This window comes from Hemiscyllium ocellatum, chromosome 36, assembly GCF_020745735.1.
Source record: "Hemiscyllium ocellatum isolate sHemOce1 chromosome 36, sHemOce1.pat.X.cur, whole genome shotgun sequence".
Lineage (NCBI taxonomy): Eukaryota > Metazoa > Chordata > Chondrichthyes > Orectolobiformes > Hemiscylliidae > Hemiscyllium > Hemiscyllium ocellatum.
This window is the reverse complement of record NC_083436.1, coordinates 27240502-27267393: the sequence shown is the minus strand read 5'-3', so window position 1 is coordinate 27267393 and position 26892 is coordinate 27240502. Positions and strand designations below refer to the sequence as shown.

The 26892-nt window shown below is 38.9% G+C and overlaps 1 protein-coding gene across 2 annotated transcripts in view; it reads right to left on the bottom strand.

The window, feature by feature from the left end:
• Positions 1–26892, bottom strand: part of LOC132833453 (serine/threonine-protein phosphatase 2A 55 kDa regulatory subunit B gamma isoform) — a 350182-nt gene that overhangs the window by 122899 nt on the left and 200391 nt on the right. For both annotated transcript variants that reach the window (XM_060851761.1, XM_060851762.1), the window contains 2 exons: positions 11555–11652; positions 7246–7411 (listed from right to left, as the gene is read on the bottom strand). In XM_060851761.1, the coding sequence (XP_060707744.1) occupies positions 7246–7411; positions 11555–11652 (264 nt within the window). The remainder of the gene's footprint in view (positions 1–7245; positions 7412–11554; positions 11653–26892) is intronic.

Genomic DNA, 26892 nt, shown 5'->3' with positions numbered 1-26892 from the left:
CAAGGTTTGGAAGTCGGCCAAAAGTTGGAAAGAAGGGGAACAGGCCGAGAATTTTCAACTGTGACTGGTACACCCGTTTGCCAGCACAGTCCTGTCTCTATCGCATTTCTGGGGAGGCTCAATAGGGGAGAGGGTGGGGTGGGGTGAGTTGCCCCATATGAGTGTAAGTAGTGGGTGGTCAATTGCAGCCATTAATGGCATTTATCGTGACTGTTCTTACAGCATCAATTGGAAGCTCTGGAGGTGACTGAGTGAGAGAGCAAGTAAACAACAGTGAAACAGAGCCCGAGTGAGAAAGCATGAGTCAGCGAGTGCACCACAAAATGGGAAGGATAATGTGAGAGAGGGACAGAGTAAATATTATACACATGCAAATGTTTGTGCACAAATTTCTCCCTAAGTCTCCCTCCTGGGAGTTTATAAATCTGGTCATAAGATTCTGTAAAAAGAGTCACTGCACCCTAAAGTCAATCTCTTTACGTTCATAACGGTGTCTTCTTTTGACCTTGTGATCTATGACACATTGCTCCATAGGATCCTAACGACTGGGTCCACTAATGCAAACTTTCAAACACTGCTTTCTGCTTCAGGTAAAGATCAGAGGTTTAAATAACTTTCTGCTTGTGCTGATATTCTGGATGGAAATATTTTTTATGTGCTGTAAAACAGTTGGGAGGTAATTTTAAACAAAAAAAAACTACTTACAATCCCTGCTTTTGCCACTGGATTAGTCACACAGGACCCTTATTCTGGCACAGGGCTTACTCAGTGAGATCTGTCCAAGGCTCATGTTGGCAAAAGTGAGGACTTGCAGAAGCTGCAGATCAGAGTCTGGATTAGAGTGGCGCTGCAAAAGCACAGCAGGTCAGGCAGCATCCGAAGAGCAAGAAAATCCTGATGAAGGGCTTTTGCCCGAAACGTCAAATTTCCTGTTCCTTGGATGCTGCCTGACCTGCTGCGCTTTAACCAGCAACACATTTTCAGCTCTGATCTCCAGCATCTGCAGACCTCACTTTTTATTCAAAGGGAAAGCAAGCTGCACTTCATGTAAAAGCCAAACCATGATACAGCGGTGCAGTGAAAGGTAACTTTCTAGGCTTCAAATCAGGAAAAGGGCCAGAAATAGACTGTGCCACAGATAGCCACAGTTATCCGCTGGAGACCACTACAGACCTCAATCATCAGCTGCGGTTTTCAACTCTATTTCATTATCTTCCAAGCATTCTTCAGCGCTGATTCGATAAGATTTTGCTCCATTACAGCACAGGTCTCACGAAACTATACTTCAGATGCAACAGCCATCAAACAGATGGACGAGGAGAGAGAGACTCTCTTCATCCTCTGCCATATTGGATTTACATTGACAGTCACTCTTCCTCTTTCTGGGGTAACCATCAGGTTAAAGTGTCCTTTAAATGTTCCAAAATGGCAATAATGTTTCTGCAAAAACCTTGTTAAATACATTGCATGAGTAACTTCAGTTATGAACAGTTGTTTTCTTGTTGTTAGGAAGTCCTAAATTCAAAACTTCAACAGACTAAATTAATGATGATTTCTACATCCACTACATTTGTCAACTGACTAGGGACATAATCATAATTAGAATGGTAATTGGCCATCTGTAGCTTAGGCCACATGACACATCTTTACATCCTACTAACTCCAGCAGGCATGAACAAGTGAAAAATATAAACAGGTTTTTTTTCTTGCGATAGTACAACTGATCAAAAACTAACTTTGATTAAGTTCAAAGGATATTCCATCTTGTGTAAAATAATGATCTTTAACATTGTTATTAAACCTTAATGGGAAAAACCAAATAGCTTTTCTTTGATAAACATCTTACAGCTGAGACAATTAAAGGGTGTAAACTGCTTGTCTGTGATGTTTCATGACATTTATACTCCCTCCTTGGGCACAATCGCTTTGTGAATGCAAAAGTAATTGAAAAATAACTACTGAGATTTCAGAATTAACATTATATATGAATTTCAATAATGGCCCACCTTAATACAGCTGCTTAACATATATTAAAAAAATCTGTTTAGTCATTCTCAGCAGGCTATCAAACACTGAATGCCTCTCAATGAGAGGTTTGAACTTCAAGCGACCCCACTGTCTCATCTGTACCACAAAGCCAGAAACAGTTCATTCACCAGTGAGCTATTTGCCATCCTTAAGGGTACTGTTGGAGAATGAAGTTAGGATCTCATCACATTCTTCATCAGGGTGGAGGTGGTAATTTCATCAAAGTAAAATGCCCAACTGCCATCCTGTCACTAAGATAGCAAAAGGGCAGGGTATTAAATTCTACGCTCCAATCCCAATTTAATATTTACTTCAAGCCTCAGTCTCTCATTCCTACATTACATCACGGAGTACACTTCATAAAATACTTACTTAATTCTAGAATGCTTTGAGACTCCGAATGATTGTGAAAAGCAGAATAGAAGTGTAAGGCATTAGGTTGTGAGGTAGTTACTGGACTCAAAGAGAAATTGTTCATTACTTTATGGTAATCTGACCAAAACTATGTTATGAACTGGACTAATGAGGCAACATAAAATGTCTGGTCTACACTTATTCTAAAATATTTTGGAACGCCTAAATTCCACTTGTTAAAATCCAGAGTAAGTAGAACAAAAATAATTTTGGTTAAAAGGATATTTTAGGACAATTTACACCTCTGCAAATAATGAACACAAACCTTGGGTTAATTTACACATCATTAGAATAGCAATAACTGCCTGAGAATGGAAGGACGTATCAAAAAGTTTGTTGCAATTTTATTTTTATCTGCTAAAGATGAACATTGGCCAATCTCCTTTGTCAAAAAAAAACTGTGGAATGAAACATAGTTTTAAAATTCAATCCAGCTAGAGTTATTTTTTAACTATTGGGAAGATTTAGTGTCTAAACAGATTCAAGGAATCCACATGCTGTTGTTATCAGGTAGTGGCTATAGTTAAATTCTAATCACATCACAGAAGGAGGATGTGACAAAATGGAAACTGCATCTTGGCAAAATAAACTAGACAAAATGTAATTAAACTCACTAATGTGACAATGAGTAACATTCCAGTGTTTTGCTCATATTGTGAATAGTTAGCACTTGCTCAAATAGAAATTCCAACAAGCATCTGTACATTGATCAATCTAATACTATTACCCTACCTGCCACTGAGAAACATATCTATTTTCCTTTCGGCAAGCATCGTTGTATTCCTCACAAAATTAATTTGTTATTTCATTTTAAAAATTGTTCATACAAATGTTACTTAATTGGGGAAAATGCTCAATGAAAACAATTTTAAAAAGCCATTCTAATGCAAGTTAAATTCTTAAGTTTTCCTCATACTTACTTTAATGCATATGTAACTCTGATAATAATTATCTCACTCTTTAACACAACAGAAAAAATAGTAAGAGGTGTACATTACCAGGTGATAATAATTTGCGTCTGACAAACACAGCCTTGTGTCTTACTACAGCAAATCACCACTAAATCCAGACCTACAGAACATAGAACATTACAACGCAGTACAGGCCCTTCGGCCCTCGATGTTGCGCCGACCTGTCATACCAATCTCAAGCCCATCTAACCTACACTAATCTATGTACGCCCATATGCTTGCCCATTGACAACTTAAATGTTTCACTTCTTAGGTTAATTTTCTGAAGATTTGGAAATAAAACTAATTTAAAAGCCACATTTTCAAAACCCACGTGCATCCGTAATTGGAGAAAAGGAACATCAGATGAAAGATACAGGTTGTTTCTCTCCAGAGACAAAACCATGAGCGACTTGTGAACATGACAAGGTTAATTGAAAAGACACCTTGTCTGTTGTGTTGAAAACTCCTATGATTGGAAAAGAAAGGGTCAAAAGGAGCCACATATCAACAAGGTGATTTGGCTTTTGGAACTAAGCTCGAGTAAGCAGTCAGCACAGAACTCCCACTGGCAGCAATCAGAAAGCAGAGAACTTTCCAACCTGGGTATTAAGAAAGCATGACATTTAAGTCACGTTAGATGTTTAACTGTAGGAAGGCAACTTAGCACACTCATTATTTTTACAATGAGCAGGGATAATCAGCATTGTTAAAGTGTGCAGATATATTTATTGCTTAACACTTTCAGCATTGAACAAAGCAGGCTAAGAATTCAACACAGCTTTACCTCATCTAATGTTGTTTTGGTCTGACCTCAGATAGGTTAAAGAAATTCAGTACCATCTTGGGACTGAATGTGCACCGGATATTGGGTCAGGCAATTCAGGCAGGTGGTGATTCAGGCCAATTCAGTTGGGTGGGGTCAAGGGTTACAGAGTGCAGGAACAGACCAGTATGCAAGCAGTGAAGCAGGTAACAAGCCTGACATCATGTCGCATCCAGCTGAGATATCCAGGTAAGTTTAAAAAAAAAGGTTGCATGGCACATTCCAGAAGAGTCCAGTTATTGGTCAGCTCCAGTTTTCTTGCTTTTGAGAGGGTCTACCTGTAATACTGCTGAAATGTGGAGTCATCTGGGTCAATTCACAAGTATCTCATAGATCACCTGATCATACAAGTCATGATTGATGAAACACACAGATAGAAATTGCCAGTGAAACTCAGCAGGACTGACAGCACCTGTGAAGAGAAAGAAAAGTTGATGCTTTGAGTCCAGTAACCCTTCTTTGGAACTGATTACAGCTAGGAAAAATATATCATATGTGCTGATGATGGGGTTCGTTGGGGAGGGTGGGCGGGTGGAAGAGGGCACAGGGATAGAATGAAGAAGTGCCAAGAGAGTGTGAGCAAGAGAGGATAAAAAGAGAGTAAATCAAAGGGATTGTTGATTGTAGGCCAGGAGAAAGGATACCAGCTGGGTGATAATAGGGATTATGCGTAATTAAAAATGGGGTAGCTGTGCAGAAAATCTTCAATGTGAGGAGTGGGTAATAGAAATGGAAGGTGGTGTTGTGCTCTAAAAAAATGGTTAAACTCAATGTTGAGTTTTGAAGGCTGTCAGGTCCCCAAGCACAAGATGTGATGCTGTTCCTCCAGTTTGAATTGACCCGTGCTGGAGCACGCCAGCAGGCCTGAAACACAGCTGGTGGTGTTTTGAAGTGACAGGAATCATAAAGCAGTGACCCAGTCTGCATTTCATTTCCCCAATCTAAGAGATCACATTGTGAACAGTGATTACAAGAAATTGGATTGCGTGAAGTGCTAAAAAAGGAGAGAGTATGGACACCATTTTCCATGACAGTTACCCACACCTGGCATGGGTTGCTTTCAACACAACCAACCCATTTTCACCCACTCACTTCCCTCATCATCACCTATTTAGCTTCTCCTTTTTTCCTTGGTTTATTATCATCAGCAATTCCTTGTCTGCCTACTCTTTTCATTCTCTCTTGCTGGATTCTATCTCGAGGGCTTTTGCTCGAAACGTCGATTTCGCTGCTCGTTGGATGCTGCCTGAATTGCTGTGCTCTTCCAGCACCACTGATCCAGAATCTATCTCCACCTATCCACTCACTCCTTATCCTTGCCTCCCCCTGCCCTCCGGTCCCCCATTCACTGTCATTAACATAAGAACCACCTTTTCCTAACTGCTATAAATTCTGAAAGAGACTCACTGGGCTTGAAATATAAACTCTGTCTTCTCTCCGCAGACTGAGTTTCTACAGCCATTTCTGTTTTTGTTTGTTTCATGTCTTCAGTATCTACAGTTCTTTGTTTCATTTTAATGATTGGTGCAAGTCAGCTTCCATGCAATGTTGTTAAACAGGATGGTCACAGGAGAGATCGATAACAATGAACAGAGGAAACCTGAATTCATAGTAATTTTGCAAAAAAATTTAATCTGGACTCTCAATCAGGTTACCTGTGAATGTTTCTCCTTGAGACACATCCTATAATCCTACATTTCTCAGAAACAAAGGTTCTGGGATGCAGTTTTTTCTAAAACACATTGCTTCAGGGTGCGCCCTTCCATCTGGGGTGCCGATATTGCTCTTTTAAAGGCTAAGTTTCCTTGTTTTTTTTCCCAGAGGGGTTGTAAAGGCAGCAGTTCCAATATGTCTGGAAATAGCTACTTAAAACACGTGTACAATGAAAGGTGAGCAGACAATTCTCCAGTTCAGGGTTTGGTTTGGTTTGAGCAAGTTGTTTTGTTTGTAGCTGCTGGTCAAGTTTTAGCTGGGAACCCAGAGAAATTGCTGGGGACCGAAAGAAGCAGTTCCATGTTGACCCCCCCCCCCCCACTCTCTCTCTCTCTGAGATCTCTCATGTAAGAACCAGTGTTTGATTTTATCTTTTGTGACAAGGGGATGTTTATGGAATGTTGTGTTTCATGTTGATTGGGTTCTCAGATAATTTATGTTATTCTATATTCTCTTTTCTTCACCTGTAAATAAACGCTGATTCGTTTCAAACTGAATGGTTGGGCCAGCTGCATCACTTCTGCAATATCCACTTTACACCTGCTTAAAACAACTAATAAAGTTAGTGTCTGGGGTACCTTTTTGAAATGTTTTGAGAGGGTCTGGCCTGGTCCAAAACAATGGTTAAATAAAAGTTAAATCTTTAATTGTTTTACTGTCCACACCCAAAATATAAACATTTTAACATAATTTAGGCAAAGTGCAATCATAACTTGGCCTTTTTAAACATACCTCTCTCCTCTAATTTGTATTCTATGCATACGCATATTCGCAGCAGAGTTGGCCTATTTCTACTATTCGCATCTAACATTAGTGACTATTGGGTATTGATGTCATTCCTCAAATACCATTCACACTCCCTTTGTCTTTTGATTGGTGTATTTCCACCATTTGTTCCACTTGCTCACTTGAACACAATAAATACTATCATTTTTCAGCCCTCTTCAGTTCTGAGGATCAGTTATATTTGACTTGAAACATTACCTCGGTTTCTCTCTCCAGAGACAGTTTGTTCAGCTCTTCCTATGTTTGTAATAATAGCCATTATGTATATTCCTTATTAATAAAAAAAGTTTAAATATAAATTGCTGATGCTCTTATCCTTGCCAGGTAGTTTACAAATTGCATTATCACATCAGCATTCCCCTGTAAATGTTCAAAGGTTCATCACAAAGTAGAGAGAGAGGGATAACTGGTAGTGGTGTGGAGGTTACAGGTAGGAGAGTTAGAGCTGAAATATGGTCAGGGATTACATTTTCAAGAGGCATTTTAAAATGAGAAGTGTTTAGGGAGAAAAACTGTATATTCACTCACCATTTGTAGACAGTAGGAAGTGGGCTGCATTCTGTTGTGGCAGCCACCGGATCTTGTTAATCTTTTCTTCAATTTCCAGGCTTTTTAGGTAATCGAACTCAGGCTCATGGCTCTGGAAGGTGCTGTAAACATTGTACTCACCTTGGTGGTGAGGCTGGTTTTTTGTCTAAAAGAAATGGAAGAGTTAATTTTAATCAGAAGCAGGAGATCAATGGATTAGATGTGGGCATGTGCAGGGAAAAACAGGAAACAAAATGAGTTTTGGGAAACACGAGATTTCTTTCTCTAAACTGCAGAATGATCTTGCAAGAGCTTTTGTCGGAATCAGATGTCCAAAAGTTTATCTGCATTACATACCATAAATGCTCCCATAGAAGTCAAATATTTTCAACCTGAAGTTTTGGGGGGCGGGGGGGGGGGGGGGGGGGGGAGAATGTAAATGGTGGACCAATATCTAAGTAAAATGTCCAAGGGGGTGAAACCCTTGCTAGTTTATGAGGGGGGCTGTTAGTGGAATAATCTCAGTGGTTACTGGCCTTGGTCCTGAATTCACCAAGAAACTGCTGTCCGAGTACATCTACTTCTGATCGTTCAAGAACCTCAACAACGGTCAAAAATATTCACCAAACTCTTCCAACCAGCCCCACTCACCAAATCCAATTTGAGGTATATCAAAATTAAGTGCCTTTTCATTAGTCCAAGACTAGAGGGATTATATTTCAGGTGAAAATGGAACAATTTGAAAGGGACCTAAGGGGCAACTTATTCACGCAGAGGATGGTATGTGTATGAAATGAGCTGTTAGAGGAAGTGGAGGAGGCTGGTACAATTACACCATTTAAAAGCCATCTGGATGGGTGTATGAATCGGAAGAGCTTGGAGGGTTTGGGCCGGGTCCTGGCAAATGGGACTAGATTAAATTAGGATATGTGGTCAGCATGGGAGAGTTGGACTGCAAGGTCTGCTTCCATGCTGTATATCTCTATGACTAGAGTCAAAATGTCAAGAGCTAACTTAGCTGTGGTATATGAAAAATAAAATAATTTTAGCAAAGAGTCCAAGATCAACTTTAACACAGGGTCAACTATATCTGGTAATGGTTAAATCGGTTGTGGGAGAACTTCAAACTTGCAATGTTTTTAAGTTATTTCCTTCTATTGAGATTGTGAGCATTTGACCCCAGGAACCTGGCGTATAAGGAGTTGAGATTTCATTTCCAGTTTACACTATTCAATTTAAGCAGCAGCTTGGTGGATGATCATAGGTCTCTTGGTTTACGGGTTAGTGCAAAGAGTAATACAAAAAATAAAAATCAATCAATCTTGCAAACCCTAAATAAAATCCTTTAATTTCTGACAGAAAAATTTGGATTTGAGAGTTTGTTTGATTCCCTTTGAGATGAATGGTGCGTGATTTATTTATTTTAGCAATTTTTTAAAAAAATGGTTTCAATTTCAAACTAATGGCATATAGAGGTTTGTGATAGGGTTTAAAACTTAACTCTGTCAGTTTTCCTGGAACTATGATTTAAAACCAATCTGCGTTAAACAGCAGATCTGCAAGGTTTTTGGACTATTGCAGCCATAGTGTCAGAGAGATGTACAGCATGAAACAAACCCTGCGGTCCAACTCATTCATGCCAAATGGATATCCTAAGCTAATTTAGTACCATGTGCCAGCACTTGGCCCATATCCCTCGAAACCCTTCCTATTCATATACCCATACAGACGTCTTTTAAATGTTGCAATTGTACTCGCCTCCAGTACTTCTTCTGGCAGCTCATTCCATACACGTACCACCCACTGTGCGAAACGTTGCCCCGTAGGTCCCTTTTAAATTTTTCCCCCCTCACCTTCTATGCCCTCTAGAATTAATGGAAGTATGTTTACATTGTGGGGGTTTACGCTTCAGGTAACGAAAAATCTAGCCATTAGTTAAATAGAAGCTCAAGTAAGCACGTATTGTTAAATGTTAGTTCAAAACCTTTAGCAGTTCAAAAGAGGCCATAGTGTTAGAATCCTCGCGTTTTGATTCTTTTATCAATTTTGAATTTAGAGCTGGAGATGACTTGTGAAGCTTGGGACAACTTGTGATAAAAGGCAAAAAAGCAGAACAAACAAGCTTTGCTAGGCCTTTGGCTCATGCTAAGTTAGTCTTGCTTAAAAAAAATTCTAACAGACACAGTGAGCCCCAGGAGGAGCACTGCATTTAAATTGTTAGCAGAGGTTGACTATTAATGAAAGCAGTATTTAGAAATTGGTTCCAGCAAGTCTGGAAGAGACTGTTTGTTTAAGCAGATGGTATTTGTTGAATGCTAATCAAGGTCTCAGGTAAAGTCGATCAGTCGATCAGGGATGAATCAGAATTAAACTTGTTTTCTGAGAGATGGTTCTGGGTTGCTGCTGAGACAGCAAGAAGTTTTGATAGCTTCCTGCATAAACTGCTATCCCAACTTACGGAAGCTTAAAGAGTAGGAAGCTGAGTTAGGAGCATTATTGCCTTTGCCGCAACAAACTGAGAAGATGACAGTGATCAATGTTTCCAAAAAGTATCCAAGTGGACCATATCTATTCCTGTGAGACAATGCATTGTGAAAGTCATTTAAGTAATCTGGCCAATTGCGTCATTTCCTTTTACTTATCCCTTAACTGTGTTTGGCTTTCAGTCGGTCTTTTGTGAATGGGGACTGAAAACAAATGTTTTGAGTTTAAAAGCGCTGACATTAATTAGATTAACACGTTGTTTAATTTTCTCTCAGCTGGAGTTATTGTGTCTTTACCAAATAGTCAAGTCTTTTGTTTAAGATACAAAACCAGTGCCTGGCAGTTAATTATTTCAGAAGTCTGGGACTGGTTATTCAAAGGTCCAATTAAGAACCACTGGGGTGATTTGGGGGTCTTTGATGGTTTAATTTTCAGTGCTGTGAATACAGAGGTAGAAAAGCCAATTTGGTTCAGCTGCCTGTCTCTTGTAACAACAGAGGTCAGACACAAGTATAGTCTCTTCCTACAAAAGCAGATCATTCACAGCAATCAACAATGTTACCTCAGTGAAAAAGATTTTAGATTATGAAATTTACAGACCAGAAATGATTGGTGCTTTGGCTGCTCAAAGCTGAGAAAGCTTAGGATCCCAGTTCAGTGAGTTTTCAAGATGAGGTCGTCATAATTCACATGATTGGAATTGAGAAAATGCAGTTAAGTTAAACAGACAGATTGCTCTCAATCTTTGACTAACTATAGAGTGATGTTCAGGAATGGATATAATTTTGTTTGGACACATCCTTCAAACAGTGTGATGTGTATACAGCTTGGTTTGTTTTTGTTTCTTTTGAGTAACAGACTTCTATTTATTGTTTAAATCCAAAATCTATAACCTTGAGTGTGTATACTTTAGCAAAAGACCATTGCATTAAGTTTTTAATGATCTTTGCAGTCATTCTGCAATCTGACTTGTCCAGTACCAACATCAGCTGGGATAACTGATGCAAACAGAGACTGACAGTCAATACTGAATGACACAATCGAAGAGGACATGAGTGGCTGTGGGTCTATGTCCCAAAAAAAAATGCTTTGCATCTTCAAGGAAGGGAAAAAAAGTCATTGGGTGGGGGTAGGGGGGTGTAAGGAGAGAGTAGTGTAGAAATTTTATTCAAGGTAAGATATAGCCATTTCCAATTGATGTGGCTAAATCATTGTCATGTTGTTTTGGATATCGGTTCCTTTTTAAACCATTGCGATGGCCCTTTTTTTTTAAAATGGAGAAATGCTCTGCCATCGCTGACTTGAATATCTAGAAAGAAACTAATAAAAAATGCTCTTCATTTAAAAAGTATCGAAACAGGAGACTTCTATTTGGTATTTGGACTTTGATAATTCCAGTTTCAGTGTCAATCAGGGTAACAATCTGATTCCTTCACACAGCTGTAAAACATAGGATGAACCTTCCAGCAATGTTGGTCAACAAAACGAGTTGTCAGCATTCATACTTTTTATTGGGATGATGTTGCTTCTGCTTATATCAGAATGCTTTGATACTCAATAGCAGCACTTTCAGCTTTTTACATTTACAATGGTACTAGGGGGTGAGTGTACTTCTGACTATCCATCCAATGATGAAGGAGTAGCTTAATTACTCCATTTACTTTCCTGGCAACATAAATGAAAATGTTTTACCAGCTGAGAAAGTTCAACAGATACTGAAAGTAATAGCGAAACTTGTCATACAGATAAAAATGTCCTATCATAATAGTTCATTAAAATAAAAAGTGTCCTTTTATAAGTGACATCACAATTTCTAAACACTCACCTCTTGCTCTCTCTGAAATATAACAACTCGACCTCCCTTGTCCCCAGTAGCCAACAATTCCCCAGTGTGATTGAACTCTACGGTAGAAATTATATCAGCTGAAAAAGATGGAAACAAGTGTTTAAAATAAAACTAAAACAGAATGATAAACTTTGCTTATTTGACTTAACAAGGAAGAGTTGAATATCTCTTCAGATTCAAAATAAATGTAACCTCCCTAATTCAGAATGCTTGGGATCAGGTTATTCCTGGACTTTGGAATTTTCTGGATTATAGAATGAGGTTAGATCACCTAGTCACCAGCATGAACAAAAAAACCCACCTATATGTTAATTATTCACCTGATGCATGTAGCAGAGATGGAACATTACAAAGCACTAATTGAAATTCTTTTTGAAAAATTGCATCTTTCAAGTTTGCCTTCTCAAAGCACTGGACTAAAGCAATTGTCTTGAGCATCTTAAAAATAATTTGAGGCAACTAAATTTCAGACTAAGAGATTTCTGACCATATCGGTTGCAACAGATTTATTTTCACAAGTTAAATAAGGAACAGTTGTACAATGTAGCAATTATGATGTTATTAGACGATTATATTTTGAATCTAAAGCTTAAAATTAAGATTGAATGAAAGAGGTCATGATTTAGAGTCTGACTGAGTGGTGTAAATGATCAAGATCAAAAGAAGGCTAAGATTATTTTACTGAGTAGAAGGTGCAAGGCATTTATGCTGGAAACATTCAGGCTCTGAATTTCAGGAGTAGATTCCAAGTCTCCCAGAAAAATACCGAGCTGCAAGCACATCTAAAATGGAGAGAGTGGGGTCAGGGATAGTTAATTCATATTTTAACCGAAACACAAAGTTAACATGCTTCACTTTAAGGGAAGGAAAACAGAGGAAGTTATTTCTTTGAGATCAGTTTACGGGCTTCCTTAAAAATCAATGATCACTTCACACAGAGAACAGTTGAGTGTTCAGTAGACAAATGAGACTGCTTGGCTTTGTGAACTACCATGACCAACTTCTCAAGGGAGATCTCTAATCAAGGAGATGCATCCTTCAGCCATCTAAGTATTCTGGAGATCCACCATGGCATGGTGGATCATTGAAATTGGCATGAAGTTTCATTGAAATTGGCTTTAGGAAACACTCCAATTGCAAGTGCCTACAGAAATTCATCCAAAGTTACTACAAAAATCCATCAGCAGTTGGGTGTAACTGGACTATATAATCAAACGTTTACCATTTGTGGAGTGTGTTGTCAGTGATAAGTGTACAAAAGGGATGTGAATTTCTGAAAATCAAAGTATAAGCAGGCTACAAAAGCAAAATAAAAAGTTTAGTCATTAGTGCCTTTTTCAGTAACTTATCAAAGTTTTAAAACATGAAATTTTGTTGCATCATTCTTTCAGTAATCAATGAGAAATTCAAATCTCTTAAAAATTAACATCGCGACAGATTATAAAATACTTAAAAGCTAAAAATATTCAGTTGAAGATAAGGAAACACTAAATCAAGTGGCATTTAAAATCCAGAAAGATGGTTTTTACTCTGAAATGCAGTTTGTGTGTCTAGTTCTTAATTGTATTACCCATACTAAACCTGCAGTGGACCTAACAATTTAGGGATATAATCCATCCAGCTACAAAAACTAAGCATAATATTAGATTGAGTCTTTTCTTTTTAAAGTTATGTTAGATAATTAGAGAATTCCACTTAAAATGGGAAAGGTGCAGAGAGGAACATGTCCACATTGAAATTGTTAATAATATAACAATAATCACAGAACAGACTTGAGAAAGTGCAGAAATTGTAACCATTTACGAAAACATTTTTCTCTGTTGTTTGATTTTAGCAGAAAAGTGGACATGATTATTAACTAATGTTCTCAGGGCTACTTTATGTTAAAAACAGAGTATAACGAAACTATGAATGATCCCACTTATATACAGAATCTCTCTCGGCAAAATCGACAGTTCAGCTACTTTCATAAAGCGCCAAGTACTTTACAATGTGGACAAAAGTTTCAGACATAATCTTACATCTCTCAGGATCATTTGGCATTTGTGGAACTGAGAAAAAGAAATTGCTTTGCACATCACACCACTCAATGGAGATACTAAACTGCCCAGCTTGGTGAACGTGTTGAAAATATATACAAATTACTAACACAGTAGGCCATACAGCTCCATAACTGCAAATGTGTTACTGGTCAAAGCATAGCAGGCCAGGCAGCATCTCAGGAATAGAGAATTCGAAGTTTCGAGCATAAGCTCTTCATCAGGAATAAGAGAGAGAGCCAAGCAGGCTAAGATAAAAGGTAGGGAGGAGGGACTAGGGGGAGGGGCGATGGAGGTGGGATAGGTGGAAGGAGGTCAAGGTGAGGGTGATAGGCCGGAGTGGGGTGGGGGCGGAGAGGAGGAGATGACCTGGGGGGTGCAGTGAGAGGGGGACTCACTGAAATCCTTGTAGAGGGAGGAAGAGAGCTTCTTCAAGGAAGGCATCCTTTACATACAGCTCCATAAGCTAAGTATGCCACATGATAATATCATGGCTGATGGAATTATGCCCTCAATTCCACTTTCCTGTCTCCCCCCTATTATTCCCTTTGATTCCCTTGTCAATCAAGAATCTAACACCAACTTAACAAAAATATGCCTCGACTGCTCCCTGCAAGGAGAGAATTCCTCAGATAAATGAGTCTCTGGGAGAAAAATTCTTCCTATCTGTCTTAAATGGGTGACCCCTGATGTTTAAATTGTGTCTGCTAGCTCTAGACTCTCTCACAAGGGGGAATCATCTTCTCAGCATCCACTCTGAATTCCCTTCAGAATCATCTGTCTCTCAATAATCTGTCTCATTCATCTAACGCCAATAGATTCTGACCCAGTTTGTCCAACCTTTCCTCATAAGACAAGCATATCTGAAGTTAAGGTTGCAGGCTATTTTTGCTATGCTGAAATGAAAGTCTCTTTCTCTTACTGTCCTTTGACTACAAGAGATTTGTTTTTCATTTATTATTTAACTTTTAGGGCATTTAAATGGTCATTGGATAGGCATATAGACGAGAATGGAATAGTATAGGCTAGACGGGCTTCAGATTGGTTCCACAGGTTGGCGACACATCGAGGGCTGAAGGGCCTGTACTGTGTGTCGTGTTGGATGTTCTATTTCTATTATTAAATGTGTCGCATTTTGATTCTTTACAAGTTTGGAATGCCAAATATCACAACATCAATTTCATGATAAGGAATAAAGGGAAAACCATGGAGAAAAATGTTGAGTGACAGCTCAGCTTTTGCATCCATTCTCAGGAATGTAATGTGCCTCCCTGCTTCTCAACAAAGTATGATCTTATAAGGAGTCACTGAGTGCTGAAAATTTGGAGAGAATTCCATCAAACTAAGCTGCAAAAGCCAATGTAAGCACGTTTCTATCTTGGTACACTGCAACGTAAAATTGAAGGCAATTTTCACATTTAAGTGCTTTTTTAAAGTTTAGTGACACCATCATCTAAGTAAACTATAATTAAATACACACCAGTCTCCTTTGGTGGTTACAAAAATAGTATACCATCTCTTTTACATTTCAACTGCAAAAAAGAATTTTATAAATTCCCTGATGAATCATCAGTTGGCATTTGTCAGTGATACAAGAGTCAATTCTAACAGCATCCTGTAGATTCACGCAATGAGGAACTACCTTGAAGCTGACATGAAAATGCCATGAGGAATTATACTTGTGTTTTGAGCAACTCAATCAGTGGCTTTGCAGATTGGGAAAGGTGAGGGACATTGGCACAGTGTGATTCATTGAAGAAGAAGCTGAATGTGTTACACTAATTGGCAATAATATACATTTGTTTGACAAGTCACAGACTTCAATTATCAGTCGGCAGCAATCGAACACCAAAACGACATGCAGTTCACACAGATATGATTAGCCGAGCAAGATACAGAAGTAATGTGGGGAAGCAATTCAATGATCAAGTACATATTGAACACCCTTCTCAAAACTATGTGAAAAGTTTCAGAAGAGCATGAAAAGAAGTAGTTTTTAAAAACGTATGCTATAAGTTCACAACCAGTCAGTTCTTGCAAAGCCCAGCACCACGTCCTGAACAGAGAATCTAGCCTTACACCACAGGGAAGAGGGGTTTCATTAGAGGTGCTGTTCTTCTGTGGAAACATGAAACTAAGATTCAGTGCCAGAGGATATTAACACCCTTTGGTGTATTTGGAACAACAGGAGGGGCATGTCCTGTTATTCTAACCAACATTGCTGTCACAACCACTATATACAATATCAATGACTCTCAATTGTTCAACATTACTCATGTGGATAGATTTGGTAGAGGTCTAATCAGAAAAAGGATGCAGCACTCGAGAGGGGTGACCAAAACCTTGATCCAACAGCTGGATTGGGAAGAGGGTCCAAACAGAGGTGTCTGACTTAGAGGGGCTTAAGGGAGGAATTTCAGAATAAGCAGCATGGACAACTGAAAGGAAACTTGCTGAGAGTAAAGGAACAGATTCAGGGTCAGACAGACAGAGTTCAGGAAGTGGAAATGTCGAATGGTATGGCTGTAGAGACAAATGGCAGTAAGCTCCTGAAGGGAATAAGGAAACCTATAGCAATGGAAAGGAATGATGTAATATTTATTCTTCCCAACTAATGTGGTTTCAGCATCACTAACTGGCACAGAGCAGCTCAGCATCTGCAGAGATTGGTGGCCCCCCAGAACAGGAGGGTGTTGAGAAAAGTCATTGAAAATCCTCTTTTCTCCCTCTCTACAACTGTTTCCTTGCAGCTGGTACCAAAAAAACAAAATATTCACATATCACTGCACTTAGAATATGCTTCAAAGTGGCAACAAGTGATCACAGGTGGTCGTCTAGGAATCCAATATGACAGAAGCACTTCCTACACAGTGCAAATCTAACACCAAGTGGGCTGTATAAACAGCAGCACTCAGATAACCATGGCATTGAGAAAGCACTAAGCTAACATTTCTCATCCTCACCGACACACCCACGAGTGTCTGTTTTCATGATATGCCAATTTTGTGGAGTACTTGGATCAGTTCCTCAAAAGACCATATTTCTTAACAGACACAATTTCATCTAAACATCAGCACACAGACACAATAAAATATTCAACGCTGGACCAGACTATCAGCCCTGCACTCACAATCCTCCAACAAAGAAAAAAAGCACAGATTGTGAAATAACAGAATGTAATTTTAAATGAAGCCATTATAATAATTGCCAATCTATTACATACCCAGTTTACCGACTGAGACATGGTTTTGGCACATTTTATCAATAATGTCTCAATGACTGCACTCATTTACACACGAGCAGTTGTTCTCTTGCAATATTGCAAATCTCATCATCATTTAGAGGATCTGATTCCGATTAACAGTCCTGCAGGAGTTCCTGGTGAATAATTAGATCAGGGATATTGTTCTCTTATGAAGCAGGTAAGGAATAGAGAAGTTAGCAAAATGACAGAGATTAAACCCAGATGCTGATAATACTGCCCCATTAAAAGCTAATTTAGAATTCAAAATCAATTCATCATGCCTGGGTCATCTGCAAAATGTGCACAGATGATCATTCACATCATCATAATAAAAAGACATGAAATCCATTTGCTGTAATGACAGAATGTGCCAAACTCAATCATAGATGTTCTTCAAATTTATTTTTAGAAGTACAGGAATTAAAATTAGTTAGGGAACATCATCGCATTCAATTTTACATCAGTTTAAAAGTATCACATACCAACACGCCTTCAAATCTTTAGGAACTGAATTAATTCAGAGAAAGCTATGTCAAAGAATGAGGTAATCGTGTCCATTGCTCTAATTTTCAGTGTCACGGACTTCAGCATTTAATTTAAGCTTGGTCACTCAATGGATCATGATGAGTCTAGAGAAAAGCACTGAAAATCAGTATATATCCAGCTCAGATTAGTGGATCTCAGCTGGCCTGCATTCGAGTCTCTCCTCTTCAACTGTCAGACTGGGTTAGGAAACAGTACGGACACAAAAGTATTCTGGGAATCCCACTGATGTGTGTGTGCACAAGAGAGTGCGAGAGAGAGAGCGCGCATGTGAGTAACAGAGAGCACGAGTGCAAGAGAGAGAGAGACAGACAGACAGACAGACAGAGTCAGAGAGTGAGCATGAGAGAGTGTGAGAGACCACACATGCACGATTTTGGACATTGAAAAAAGACAGGATTCTGCTTAGCTTCGTATGGAAACAATAACTTGCCAATGTAGCCCACGTAGAGGCAGTGGCTAAATACCAATGTCATTGGGCCAATAATCCAGGCTTATGCTCTCAAGAAGTGGGTTCAAAACCCTCAATGGGAGATGGCAACTCTGAATTAAAAGCAATCATTGGTGATTCTCATGAAAAATCCCTATGGTTCCTGAGAAATGAAAGCTGACATCATTGTATGGACTCCATCTAGATCCACAGAAAGGTGTTGACTCTTACTTGTCCTCTTGAAAATTCTGGTTGGGTCAACGACAATGCCCCAACCTGCCATGTCCACATCCCATTAAAGGTTTAAAGAATATTGCTCTGACAACAGAGCTCAATTTGGCCCAAACACTCAAAAGATGGACCGTAGAAGAGAAAACAGCATTAGAAACATTCATCTTAAATCAAACCACAATTGTCATTCATTTGTAATCACATTGTCTGTCTGCTTCCCCACACCCTCCCGAATAAATATGAATATTACTCTTCCAGCAATTTTAAAGAAAAACTTGTTTTTTTGTACATTTCTTGACCATTGCTGTGGATGGCAATATCCCTTCTGTTACTGGCATAAAATTGTGACTATTTTTACCACAGGGAAGGCAATTTTTAAAAATTGTCTCACAGCAATACAAACTAATGATTTGTTTAAAGCTTAGAAAATATCTAGTGATATTCCTTTTTAAAAATGCATTTGTGGGCATGGGTGTCGCTGGCTGGCCAGCATTTAGTGCCCGTCCCTAGTTGCCCTTTACAACGGACATATGATACAATCTGCAATTGCAGTGAAATGCAAAGGGTTAGAAATTCAGTTCTATTAAGCACTAGGCAAACAACCTGTGCTCCTAAGTCAGGTCGTTTACACAGAGCACACAGTGTACAAAACCACAGAATTGTTACAGGGGTAGGAAGTGGCCATTTGGCCCATCACTTCCATTCTAGCTCTCCAAATGAACTTGGTTCATGCACTTCTCCAGCTTTCTTCCCATAACCCTGCACATGTTATATCTACAGATAGCAATCCATTTCCCTTGGGAATGCCTCTATTAAACCAGTCTCCACCACACACTCACAGGCAGAACATGCCAGACCCAAACTATGTCCTGAAAGAAACATTTCCTCAAGTCTCCACTTCTTCCTTCGTCAACAACTTCAGTTCTGTGCCCTCTTGTTTTTCAGCAGCAACATTTTTTCTCTCTATCCACTCTGTCCAGGCCCTTCACTATTCTCCAGAAATGTAAATATATTATTGTGCAGGAGATAGCCATTCAGCCCATTGTGCCTGCACTAGCTGTATCATCTAGTGTCAATCTCTTGTGTTTTCTCCATTTTGAATACCTCTATCAAAACTCCTCTCATCCTTCTCTATCAAAGAAATACAGCCCAAACTTGTGCAACCTATATACATAATGGAAGGTGCTCATCCCTCAAACATTTCTTGTGAATCAATTCTGCAATTCTCTCTAAATGCTTTGACATTTTTCCTGCAGTGTGGCACTCAAAACTGGACCCAATGCTCCAATTAACTACTTTGTGCAGGTTTAACAGGATCCCTGAGATTTCACAGCATGCACTCCTGAGTCAGACAAATATGACATTGTACAGCAGTGCCAGGACTCCTTAATACTTCAGAATGAGGCCCGGGTTCATGTGTAGTCCAACTCATGGAGAAGCCTTTTATGAATAGCAAAAAGGACCCAATTTGTTTGGAAGGTATAGTCTCCTCAGCTCAGAGGAGTAGTCGGCTTGTGTCAGCAGGTAATCAGGTAGGCCAGGAGAGGTGTTGAACTAGTAGGATTATCGCTAGACAATTAATCCAGCAACTCAGGTAATATTCTGGGGACATGGTCTGGAAACCCATTGTAGGTAATGTTACAATTCAATCTTAAAACCCAAAATTAAAAATCTAATGAATTGCTGAGGGAAACCCCATCTGGTTCACTGATGTCCGATAGGGAACAAAACTGCCAACCTCATCTGGTCGGGCCTACATAGCATGTGGTACACACTCAACTGCCCACTGGGCAATTAGAGATTGACAACAAATGCGCCCCTAGCTAGCAATACCCACATCCTGTGAATGAATTTTAAAAAAAGGTTGATTGGGGAGGCAAAGGGAAAACTATTAAGGAGTCAGGATCCACCAATGAGAGTGCTTAATGAATCAGGTTGTGCCATTACCCAGACTAGGTTTTAATCGAGGTGAAAGTGAGGACTGCAGATGCTGGAGATTAGGGTCAACATTAGAGTGGTGCTGGAAAAGCACAGCAGATCAGGCAGCATCCGAGAAGCAGGAAAATCAACGTTTTGGGCATTTTAATTGATCATTTATTGGGTAACTATTCAGTCTCTGACTCTAATTTACAAGTTAGAGACTTTTCAGAAGGTCCCAAAGTGCAAGAGAAAATTGTTCTTCAGAAGCACAAACTTCCCAACAATTTCCATGGTGTATCAAGACTTCTGCAGAGTTCCAATATGCCGCTTAGGGTCATATATCTAGTCTTCAATGATCTCTAAACCACAAGACCAACATTTCAGGTTATGACCCTTCATCGAAATGGGCCATGGGATATAGGATAGGGTTAGGCTACTTAGCCTATGACTGAAGATGTTCAGCCATGATCTTACTGTGTGCAAAGTGGACTCAAAGCGCTTTATTCTTCTATTTATATGCATTAACAAAATTTTATTTTAGGTGAATCAGAACTGCTATCCCCCACCCCTCCCAGTAATTTTACTGATGCAAATTTTCATGATTCACAAAGAGTCAACCGCATTACTATGGATCTGCAGTGATATGCCAGGTTGTTAGATTTTCTTCAATGAAGGACATGAGTAAAACAGATAGGCTTTTGTAACAATCAATAATCATTAAGTGGTTGCTAATCGGCTGACATTTTTCAATTCCAGATTTTTTTAAAAAATTGAATTCAAATTTTGTCATTTACCAAGGTGGGGTTTGAGCTCAGGTCCCTCGGACATTAGCCAGGGATTTGAATTATAAATCCATCAACATGACCATGACCCCACTACCTCCCCACATTTATTCAGGCTTCCTTCCACCATTCCATTACTTAGTATGTTGTCTCAACCACCAACAGTGTCTTACAACAAGCCAAGTAACTTGACATAAATATGGACTGCAATGTGAGGAAAAGACATATTATATAAAAGATGCAATGAGAGTTTTGTTGCACCATGTCATGTAAATGAAGGCAACATTAAGAAAACTAAAAACTAACATAGCAGTGTGTGATGAAGTAGTGGATGCAGGTACAATTCTAACATTTAAAAAACATTTGGCTAGGTACATGAATAGATTTGGAGGGACATGGGCCAGGAGCAGGCAATTAGGACTGTTTTAGTTTGAGATTATGATCAGCTTGGACTGAAGGGATTTCCATGCTCTACAACTATAGCCCCATGTAATGGAGTACAAGAGGAATGAGCCTTCTCTACAATACAATGGCCATCTGACAGTGGATAGCTTTTATTTTAAATTACACATATAGACATATTTCCCTGACCGAAGAAATCAAACCATGACCTAAATTCAAATCATTGCAATCAAAGGTAAAGTGACCAAATGCAAAACTTCCCCAAGTCTAAAGCTATATGATACTTAAAGGAAAAAAAAAGGCAAGCAAAACATTTGAATAATAATTCTGTTATTTCACATATCGCTGAAATGGCAGTCAAATGGATTTTCAGTTGGGTAAAAAAAAATTAGCTTGACTCACTGCCATGCATTTATCTCCAACCAAAGTCATACCATAGCAGCCTATATACAGGAGCTGAACCAACCGTTAATTATCTAAATTCTGGATTAATGGTGCTGGAAGAGCACAGTAGTTCAGGCAGCATCCAAAGTGCAGCGAAATCGACATTTCGGGTTGCCCGAAACTTTGAATGCTGCCTGAACTGCTGTGCTCTTCCAGCACCACTAATCCAGAATCTGGTTTCCAGCATCTGCAGTCATTGTTTATACCTCGTTGATTTTAACCTGACTGCGAAGGATGCCTGCCTTGAAGAAGGTAATTATCTAAAGTCGACTAAACCTAGCTAAAAAAAAATCTTATTTTTAAACTGCAAACAGTGTAATGTATGAATGCTAGTTTAGTCACTACATATGGCACTTGTTTATTAATCATAAGCATATGGAGTACATGGAGGACATCTCAGTTTAGCATTTGGTGTTAGTAGCTGCAGGGAATGCCAACCAGTGTCAAAACTACACAATATTTTTGGAGACAGTGCATTCTGGAAAGCAACACAGCTAAAAATATCTCAGTAATCCTTTTCCAGGATTGACTCTTTAGCCCAGTAATCTCCACAACAAGGAAAATGAGAAACAGCAAAACATCAATCACATTTTCAAGCTGTACTGTTGGAAAGAAGAAACTGTTTTTCTGGTAAACCTTTGCAGAAAATTTGATATTTTTCATAGATGTTTGCACATTTTGATGGTCTGAATTGGTATGCCGTATACCTTGTGCATTTTTTAAACAATGGGTACAAGTTCCACTTCACAGATCAGAAAAATTTCCATGGCTCTCCCACATAATTATTGTTCTTTCCCTCTTTTGAAGAAAAATCTTGTGCTGGTTGGACATCAGGGGATATGGGCATAAGACATGGGAATCAAAGTCAGAGGAATGATTTGCAGATTTTCATAGTTAATAATGAATTATAACTCACTGAAATTACACAAAGTAGAAAAGTTACAACATTCTGATCTCCCACACAACCAACTCCAACTCACTGATGTTACAATGTAATGTTCAGGTATCCCATTTCAAACTAATAATAATCTGATATTCACGCAAACTTGGTTAGTGAACCCTCCAGCAGCTGAAACACTAGACAGTCACCAGAGGATGGAATCGAACCCTGGTACTGTAAAGCAGCAGTTCTATGCACTGTGTCACTCTAATATTTAGTGCTTCACAATGGAGCATGGAGAGACTTTGCATTTAACACCAAAGAAACATTTTCACTGTATTTTTATAAACATGTGACAATAAATCTAAATCTAATCTAATTTAAAAATTCACTTCATCCATAACTAATATGCAGTAGTTAACTTGCTTTCTTAACTGGATGGCAAGTCTATCTTTTGGCCATTAATTGGCCCTTTTCTGAAAATCAGGGCATTTGGCCATTACCCTGGGGATGATTTTGGGTCTTTGAAGTGCACAGTTGCAATCTCCATATCCCATCTCTCAAGGGACAAATCTGACCTCTTGACATCTTTCCACCTGATCCATATTCCTAGTTTCCTATCAATCTTCATTCTCTGGCCGACGTTTAAAGACTTTCCAAACATTCAGTTCACAATTTCCAAGGATCCAATTGACCTGCAGCCCATATACTGCAGCTCCCTCTGACTCTAGAGAGATTATATCCGATTCTAGATTAGAGTGGCGCTGAAAAAGCACAGTAGGTCAGGCAGCATCCGAGGAGCAGGAAAATTGATGTTTCGGGCAAAAGCCCTTCATCAGGAATGAAGGCCTTGTAGAGAGAGGAGGGGAACTTCTTCAAGGTACGCCTCCTTGCAAGAGGATTGGCAGTAAGGTAAAAATCAACGAGGCAAAAATGAGGACTGACTATGCTGGAAATCCGATTCTAGATTAGAGTGGTGCTGGAAAAGCACAGCAGGTCAGGCAGCATCTGAGGGGCAGGAAAATTAACGTTTCGAGCAAAAGCCCTTCATCAGGAATTAGGGCCAATCTTACGGCGAATTCTCTTGCAAGGATGCCTACATTGAAGAAGTTCTCCTCTTCCTCCTACAAGGATTATACCCGATACCCTGATTTTGCACCACTTTTTTTTAAACCTATCATGTCTTAACTTTTTAATCTACTTCTTCTTTCTTTAGGACTCATTTAGTCAAATCTTACTTCTTAAAATAAGGTCAGAGAGAAACTATCAAGATTCTCTTTTATCGAGGTGGTGTCCAGGAGCAGACTGTTGACATACCTGACGACATGCCTTCCTTGCCTCCTATCAAAACAAAAGAACATGAATTTGTAAAGTTTCTCATTGCATCAATTCTAAACACTCCAGAAGACTTCACATGCATAGGTTGGAGTGCACAGAAATTGGAGGTGCCATTTTGTGGACACTAAAACCTCAGATTCACCAAGAATTTGAACAGGCATTTCATCAGCTTTTGTTTTTGGTAATGTGACTGAGGGAGTCAACTCCATTCTGCAGTTTACCCTTCGCCTCTGGTGACCAAACTCAAATTAAACACATGAAATGTGAGGAATTTATGGGGAGTGGAAACGTACAAAGAGATCAGGTTACAGACCACATCACACATTCATACATCATTCCCACAGACTATTATCACCAATTTAAACTACTGAAACTCTTGTGGAAACGTACCATGGGTAACAACGCCAGAGCACAGCTGGTGAAACATTAACTAATAAGTTGACTGGATAGTTTATGATGTGGAGATGCCGGTGTTGGACTGGGGTGGGCAAAGTCAGAAATCACAGGACCCAAGCTCTGAAAGCTTGTGAATTATAAACTGGTCTCATGTGACTTCTGACTCTGATAGTTAACATCTGCAAATTTAATAAGTTCTACCCATTTGTAAAGTATGATTAAGCACTATTCATACAGCATGTTTCATGACTTCAAAATGCTCCACAAAACACTAATGAAACACACAGTCACTTTTAAATTAGTGGCACTTGAAAGCCATTTTAACCATTTTCAGCAGGCAATCGTGCATTACAAATCAGTCACTCGAAAATGTATTTAAATGACCAATGTAAGCTTTAACACCAAGGAAAGGGAAAGCAAATTTGTTAAAGAGGTGGTATGTTAAAAATCCTGAAGAGAAGACAGCACAATTTGACAAATCGAAAAAAAAGAGGGAGTTTCTTTTTCTTTCTATAATACATGCAGATCTTGATGTAATTCCATGAAAGCTACCATACATTCCTATCTGAATTACTTCCAAAGGCTCGTGTGCCAACAGGGCTGTTCAAATTCAATAGCAATAATCCAAAATTGATAGACATTTGCCAAAATTGCAAAGCAGCAGTTACTGGATTTGAGGTTTTGGCTTCCATCCAAATACTCCCTCCTCGACATCTTCCCTTATCCAAGTACAAATTACAGATCATCTAGTGCAACGAGAATGTTTAACTACAAATAAATTTTTCACACAACATATTATTAGCTCTCCAAACACTATACTGTTTAATACTGTATTTGAGAAGAAGTGCAATTTATTCTAAGATATTAATGTAAATGTAACTTGCTGAAACATTTCAGCTAGGGGGCGCTATGAAACACAGATTGGAGCAGCAGATAAGGAAGTGATGTCAACAATGGGTATTTAAATGGTCATTGGATAAACAGATGGAAGAAAATGGTATGGTGTAGGATAGATAGGCTTCAGATTGGTTCCACAGGTTGGCGCAAGATCGGGGACCAAAGGGCCTGTACTGCACTGTAATGTTCTATGTTTTATAATGGGCACATGACTTCTGGTGCCAGTGTGGTGTAGGCGCACAATGGTGCTAATGTCACTGTCTCACTGTTCCAGTGCATTGGCAGCAGAGCATAGTGCTTTGTTAAACAGTCTTAATAAACATTTGTTTTTTTTAAAACAACTGAAATTTACACTTTTCATTCTAAACACGAGTTAATACATTTGCTGTGTGAAAAGGTAATTTATTTACATGGTAAAGCTGCGCACTAATATCATTAAGCTATTGCAAATAAACTAATGACATATCTTAATTCTGAAGGCACTCATGATAAAATTAGTCAAGTAACTGTTGTTTTTTTCACAGCAGCTGACTGGTTCTGTCCTTAATTTGCTCACAAACGTTCTCAAACATAGGACAGATTTATTCCTCTCTGTCAAAAGGTTAGTGTAAATAGATTGAGTTTTATTTTCAGTGAAATATTGCTCAATCCTTTCAATAGCTAGGTCACATGCTGCATTGGAGCGGCTGCACAGAGGGCCAGGTAACACACTTCCACCAATACAGCTTTCTGACTGTAATAAGTCTCAGACAAAAACAGCAGTTCCTTTCCACATAAAGCAAGTGAGTAATCAGTTTTAACATCCAAGACTCCATACATCTACACAACTAGCATTTATAATAACAGCATTAACATTGAAAAATGTCCTAACATGTTTCACAGATGTGTAATGAAAAACAGAGACTAAGTCAAAAGGCGAAGGATATAAATGGATGGAATTGTCTATTGTTAAGACATTTCTTGTCCCTGATATTTCTCCACAGAATATTGGATTTATGTCGCAAGATGATGTTTTAAATTGAATTTGCTTTGAAACAGTTTTTTTTAAACAGTTAATAATTCATGGTGAACTGGCTCACTTTTCCCTAGTTTTAAAAATATAATCTCGTTATCTTAGTTAAATAATTCAATTCATGAGCCTCTCTCTCTCCAACAAGGAGAGTTTGATGCTGCACAGGGATAAGACTTTTCCTCAGTCTCTGGCATGAAACCCAGAAGCAACCAATCTGGACAGAATTAAAATGCATAGTTACAATTAAAAGAACTGAATAAATGGCACATTCAATTAAGACTGCAATCATCCATTCAATTTAATTTTCATGTGATAACAAACTCACAATATAATGCAGCAAATAACTGGACATGGAATGCAATTCAACATGAATTATATTTTCTGGGTGATGGGAATACTTCAAAAACACGTTTTAAACTGAAAAGTAATTCCACACAATAACGGAATTCCACCTCAATATTAAATCTCAAATATAAATAACTTGAAACTCTTCATAGAAGAGTAATAGATTCCCAATCATGTGGAAGCAGGCCATTCGGCCCATTAAGTCCAAAGTGACCCTATTAGCATCCCACCCAGACCCAACCCCATCCCTGTAATCCTGCATTTCCCATGGCTAATCTATTTAGCCCGTGCATCCCTGGACACTATGGCAATTTAGCATGGCCAATTTATCTAAACTGCACATCTTTGGACTATGGGAGGAAACCGTAGCACCTGAAGGAAACCTACACAGACTCAGGGAGAACATGCAAACTC